We start from the raw sequence: 6,197 nt of genomic DNA, 5'->3' as shown, positions 1-6,197 counted from the left end.
CAATGATTTAGCGTACATTGAAAGTTAAATCAAACGTAACAGTAGCAGTATCAGACTTCAAATTTCCAGGAAAGGTCAAGCAAGTGATTTTAAGGGGATTGTATGAATGATTGAAAACTTTCACACGCCGCCTTTCGCGGGAGGATGGAAATGATTACGACAACAATATGGCGCCACAAATAGATGTCTTCTAATCGATCACAGCTTGCATTCGTTAAGTCTCGTATCTAATGCGAATCATTCTTTGATCATTCATGTCTTGAAAGTACTCTCTAGCACATTTTTACATAATGCCGTTTTCGTAACGTATTTAACTCAGTCCTAACTAGTAGAAGTCATTCCTGTTTAACGCGCGGGGTTTTCCCAGCAATGCGATTGGCGCAAGGAACCGGTTACCACCTAGTCCGCTCTTGGAAGACCGCATGAAGCGTGGGAAAAGGTATCTTCCTGAGTTTTGCAATAATAAACATGGGTGTAAAGACGGCAAGGATATTAGTTTATAAGTTAACGGTTGAGGGGGTAATTTCATTTTCACGGTTTTGCCCCTAGTAGTGTCAATATGCACAACTAAACGCCGAGAACGCGTCCAAAACAGTGATGCGTCCCCCCCCTCCCGTTTGTGCTATCGATCGATCGTGTGAAAAATCGAAATCGTACCCAGATTGAGCAACGATTCTTACACGTTCTGTCTGCATTTGGAATGACACTGATCAAGAGAGATTTCAATGCATTCGGCAAAATCAAGTAACTACTTTCCCAGTAGTGATAAATGAACTCAACAAGCTTATAAAGCTAATCTAGATCTACTTTCTTTGAGAAACCAAGACAGATTCCTCCCGCGTTGTCATTCTGAATTTTGTAATCCCTAAATCGTAATCGCAAACACGGATAGATGCCACAGGCAGAGAGCGAAACGGGAAGCGTGGAAATTTAGGGTCCTCAATCCGGTGTTAATATAAAAACAAAACGGTGGAGTTAACAAACCAAGTAAACAGATAACTGTTCTCTTCAGCGATGTCTCACCAAAGCCCACGGCAAAAAAAAAAAAAAGAGAACTGAACGAAAACGAGATGCTCTCTCCAAACTTGAATAAGGTCAGTCCAGCTACATAATGTGGGACGTGGACGCGACGCGTTAAAAAAAATAATAAAATAAAATAAAACGAGCAAGTCCTTCTTTTCTACTTGATAAATTTGCTTTCAGAGCACCAAATACCACTTCGAGGCTTCAGGAGGACATCTAAGATTGCCAGCATTTCCGCCTTTCCAGTAGAAAAACACAATGTCGTTTTTCCCTAGTTTACAATGAGGTTTGTTTCCTAAAGCAACCTCACCGCGGCAATGCTATTATTCGGTAAGGCCTGCTGCTTTTTTCGATTTTCATTGTTCTCCTCCCGCGCATCCGTTATCTCAAAACGCATCCCGTGGGACAAGTTTATATTTACTAAACCAACCCTGTATGGGTGAGTGAATTCCATTAATCTTTTACCATTTAATTTTACTTTAGAATGACTGTTTAGATATGATATGGAAATGAACAAGAGCGAACACAGTCCGGAATAAAAGTTAGCCAAAGTTGCACCCGAGACTGCAAATATCGATACTTAGACCAGCCTGGAAGACCCGTCAAAATTTGTTTGGCAGTTGCTTCCATCAGTTATTCCAATATTCACCAGTGGCTGGTCTGTAACATCTGCCCGCTCGGGTTATTGAAAAATTGGAAGAATTGGTCGCCGGTCTAAACCTTCATCGTTTCCATTTCCTTTCTTCGAATTCTCGAGAATTCGTTTTCCCCGAAGAGGGACAATAAAGAATTTTACTATGTCTTCGGGTGAATCTGGGTTATGATGTTGACGCTTACATTAACTACACGAAGATGTCATTATACCCTGTAGCGACGAGGAATAGCATCCTGCAATTACCAGGAAAGACCTATGGCCTGAAAACGTCGTGTTTACTCGCTCGCGCGGCGTGCTAGTCCCAGTCTCTGACCGGGAAATACGGAAAGGCACAGTTTCGTCATGTACGCATACACAACAAGTCCTCTAGCTCGTAGTTGGTTGTGTTTACGATACGAATAGTGTCAAATTGCCCACGAAATTTTAAAATTCAAATACAAGCAAGTTCGGCGGTTTCTCTTTTATAACTCTGGTCTAAAGAGTAAAAGCAAGAGTATGAGGGAAAGTATTTTGAATAAACACAACGTAACGTTGTTCACGTTGTTCACTGAGGGTTAGCTCAGTAGGGTTGACGCTTACATATCCGAGGCCGTGGTTTATTCAAGGAAATGTGGTTATAGTACTTGTTTGTGTTTCTTTCATCTCGACACAAGTTTCACGAAAAATTGTCAAGTGAGCGCCTTAAGGAAATGGCCAGTCAGCCAAAACATTATACTGAAACGACAACGTTGATTTATCATTGATTAACTGGAGTTATCACCAAATGTTTTTTTCATTGAGGAAAGATACTCTCCCGTCTTCACCAGAACAATGCCTTGGGGTTATCCAGTCTCAAAATAAGTTTTGCCGAGTTCGTAGCCGATATATCGAAGTAGGCGTAGGCAGGTAAAGCTTTCATTTTCTCCTTTTAGAATAGTCTAAATCTCCGACTCTGAGCAGCCATATGTCAATGAATACTTCAATCCCAAACTTGGAAGTTTTTTTATGGAAGTTATTTTCAAAGAAATGCTTGTACGAACATGAGCATCTACGAAAAATTGTTTCCAATTTTATAATAATTGTAAACATTCTCGCATCCTTGTATGTTTCTGTTACAAAATACGTTTACTCAATAAATATTTTAGATAGTTTGTTACTGAACCACATGTACCATAAGATGCGAGAAGTTACATTCTTCATACAACATTTTAAGAAAATTTTATTTTTTTTGACTTTGTAGTTACAATATTTAAGATGTCATCGCGTCCGTACATCGCTGACAAGATTGACAAGATTAGAAGATTGCAAAGTTTTTTCCAAGAAATCTTAGGTGGAAACTATTCAAATTTTCTTTTGTTAAATTTAGGCTCACTAGATTCTAGCAGGCAAGCTGTCAACTTAATTTCCTATTAATTCCTGTTGGCAAACACTCTTTTAAAGTTTCCTTGATGGCTTCTTTCTTCAGCCGGCCACTGTTCATCTCTCTCTAAGCATGAAATCGAGGCTCCCAGTAAACTGTCTCTTGAGAAAGCTTTCGAGTAACTCGGCAAATGATGGATTTAAAAGCTTTTTAACTAAGTAGAGGATAAATTTATGGAAGGCCTCGCCTTCTGATAGTGAGGGAAGGGAACATTAAACGTACTGACGCTCTATGGATTGTCACTAACGAAGGAGTGAATTTCTATTCGCCACTTAAGGAACGAGAATCTGGGGCGAGTCTCACCTTTTTGGGATCGTGACTGGGAACAACATAGCTTCTACTCGTTTGTTTTGTCCCCAGTAACGGTCCACAAGCCACTGCTAGATGAGACTTGCCCCAGGTTTCTCCTCGTTCTTAAAGTGGCGACTTTGACACTGAACGAAGACAATGTGACGTCACATGACATATATCACGTGACTTCTTAACAAAAGGACGTTACTCCCGTTAGTTTTACTTTTTTCACCAAGGTGACAATAATAAACGAATAAAAAAAAGAACAAGAATGATTAAAGGGGCTAGGTCACGCTATTTTAGGTAATTTTGTTTAATTTTGTTAATTGTGAGCTCTAAACGTCAAATTAGCAGAGCAAAAGTCTTTCGTTTGCAAAATCACGGCCACATAACAACTGAGAATGATTTTCCGGCTGTGTAAATGACATTTTGATATAAACTGATATAAATTTGAAAAAAGGTGGACCGACGTTTTTCAAATTTACCCAAATGCAATGCATTGTAATCCTCTCCAGTTTTGTCCATCCATGTCTCTTCTTGGCTTTCCTGTGTTTTGTTTGAGATCTTCTATAGTTTTGAGCCGTTTTTGTGATATTTTAGTTAATTCTATGACCATTTGATCAGTGCTCAAATTGCCTAAAATTGCGTGACCTAGGCCCTTGGGGTTGATTGCGACGGTTTAAATCCGACGGCCCAAATTGTCGATATATTTTTGGCATGTCCACAGAGTTCCATGTGAACCCGTACTACCGCTAAGCGCAGGAAAAGCTGAGGAAACCATCATAATTGGTTTCGGTCTTCGCTCCTGATTGGCCAAGAAAACAACAGCTTCCTTCTGATTGCTAGGCCTCGATGACAGAGTTTTTTACTGCTGAGCAAAGACAAAACCAAACCAGGTGCAAGACGGTCTTTGTGGCCAATGTAAAATTTGGCAATATTAATGAAGAGTTGAGTTGGCGTGATGTCCTCTGGATGTTGCCGACGTAATAATATTTAGATTTAGATTTAGAAAGAATTATTTATTTACAGTCACTCCCGAAACTATATAACTTGAACCTAAGGTTTCATCTTGCATGCAAGTGTTGGTCAGCTTAGAATGAGTGATTCTCTTTCATTTTGGAAGAAAGCTCTGAGTAATGGCTCGAAGCTGTCATCACTGCGCGCAACTTGTCTCTCCAGAGCGGCACGGAAGTCTTCCTTAGCTCCTTTGTTAACCCCTCGTGTCACCGCCCTACTGAAAGGTAGAATGGATCACGTATAAAACGTTAATTTCTAAGGGGTTTCCATGACAATGAAAAACATCCAGTGATAGATTTAACTAACAAAGTCAATTTGACTAAACTGGCAAAATCTATGAACCTATTCGAAACCAAAATCTCTCTTAAAAAAATAGCCCAAAGAAAATACGCGCGCTGATTGGTTAAAAATCGTATTTCTATAAACGCTAGTAGAATTCTACTTAAACGCGATAAAAAACAAAGAAAAGTTGTCGTAGCCACGTTGTTAAAAATTTTTTTGACTGCTTTCTAGAAAAGATAGAAAACATGTAAGTTTGGGAGAACTCGAAATAGCTATGGAAACACTCGCCTATCAGCTCGTGTTCCCACAGCATTTCTCGTTCTCCCAAACTTCCACTCGTGTTTCTATACCTCGAAAAAAAACACGAAAATGTTTTACATTTCTTAAGTAGCATCTATGCGAGAGTACCCTTGACCTCTTTCCCCACGGACAATTTGCCTAACAGCTGAAGCACTCAGTGTCCTGTCGCATCATGTGTTCGGATATAAAGAATGAACCTCTTTCAGTGCTTCCACGAAAATTCGCCAAAAAACTAGTTCCAGGTACTTCCAACAAACTCATTACTTGCGTGACAAACCGATCGCAATTTGTCCGTATCGCTTGCGTGACGATCCAATTGGCAACTCGTCTGAATCACTTACGTGACCAACGAAATGGCGGGTGTGAAGCTTACCTCGAGCCAGTCGTGGAATGAGGAACTAGATCAAGGTTAAATGTATCGTCACTGTAGAGATGTGCAAATTCCTCCAAAATATCGATATCTGCCAGCAGTTAAGTGAAACTACGGGAAGATGCTTGACTGAGGTAAACTGAGCGGTGTTTCAATGACTTGCGTTAAAATAAAACCACCTTAATAAAATCAGGCCAAACCTGACCCATCGCCGCACCCCTAAATAAACGACGAACCAATCAAAATCCATGTGTTTCTAAACGCGGGTAAATGATTCCCGCGGTTGGCATCGGTTACCAAAACACGTAAACCAAGGATAGTTTGGACTCTGATTGGTCGAGACAAAAGTCTGCTTGTTCTGATTGGTTAGAGCTATTAAAGTCAATTACAGTGATAGGTGAAAGCAAACCGGTGCGCATGAGTGTTTTGTCAGTCAATCGAAACCAAATCTTAAAGGCAGCAAAAAACAAAATTTAGGCGCCCATATCAACTTAAGCAATTTTTCGCCTCCCAAGCTATACCTTAGCTAGCGTTGATTTCGTAGAAGTAAGGAATATTTCTTTTTCTTTCCATTTCCTCTTTATTCCAATGGGATATTGAAAGACATATACCAAAAGTTCTTTCCATAAAAAGGATACTGTTCACGTAGTTAAAAAATACTCTGTATTTCAGGCCACCCTGATCACGGATCTTATCCAAGAGTTCGTAAAATGTTCCTTCTTCCCTGGGCCAACCAAACTGAAGAAGGACTATGAGGTGACCAAGAAGTGTGTCATTCCGTCCCCCAGTAGCCAGTCTTTGCTATAAAAAAAAAAGAAAAATAAAAGCAACAAAAAAGGGATCACATAGATTCCAGTTAA

The 6,197-nt window shown here is 40.0% G+C and overlaps 1 protein-coding gene across 2 annotated transcripts in view; it reads right to left on the bottom strand.

Annotated features, from left to right (window-relative positions):
- Positions 1 to 2,895: 2,895 nt before the first annotated feature.
- The window catches only part of LOC145493310 (integrator complex subunit 10-like), a 16,617-nt gene continuing 13,315 nt past the window's right edge, over positions 2,896 to 6,197 (bottom strand). For both annotated transcript variants that reach the window (XM_081472750.1, XM_081472751.1), the window contains exons 19-21: positions 5,976 to 6,138; positions 5,341 to 5,428; positions 2,896 to 4,602 (exon numbers count right to left, since the gene is read on the bottom strand). In XM_081472750.1, coding sequence (XP_081328876.1) covers positions 4,455 to 4,602; positions 5,341 to 5,428; positions 5,976 to 6,138 — 399 coding nt within the window. In that variant the 3' untranslated portion in view covers positions 2,896 to 4,454. The remainder of the gene's footprint in view (positions 4,603 to 5,340; positions 5,429 to 5,975; positions 6,139 to 6,197) is intronic.

This window comes from Orbicella franksi, chromosome 7 (genome assembly GCF_964199315.1).
Source record: "Orbicella franksi chromosome 7, jaOrbFran1.1, whole genome shotgun sequence".
In the NCBI taxonomy this organism is placed as follows: Eukaryota; Metazoa; Cnidaria; class Anthozoa; order Scleractinia; family Merulinidae; genus Orbicella; species Orbicella franksi.
This window is presented reverse-complemented; position numbering and strand designations above follow the sequence as displayed.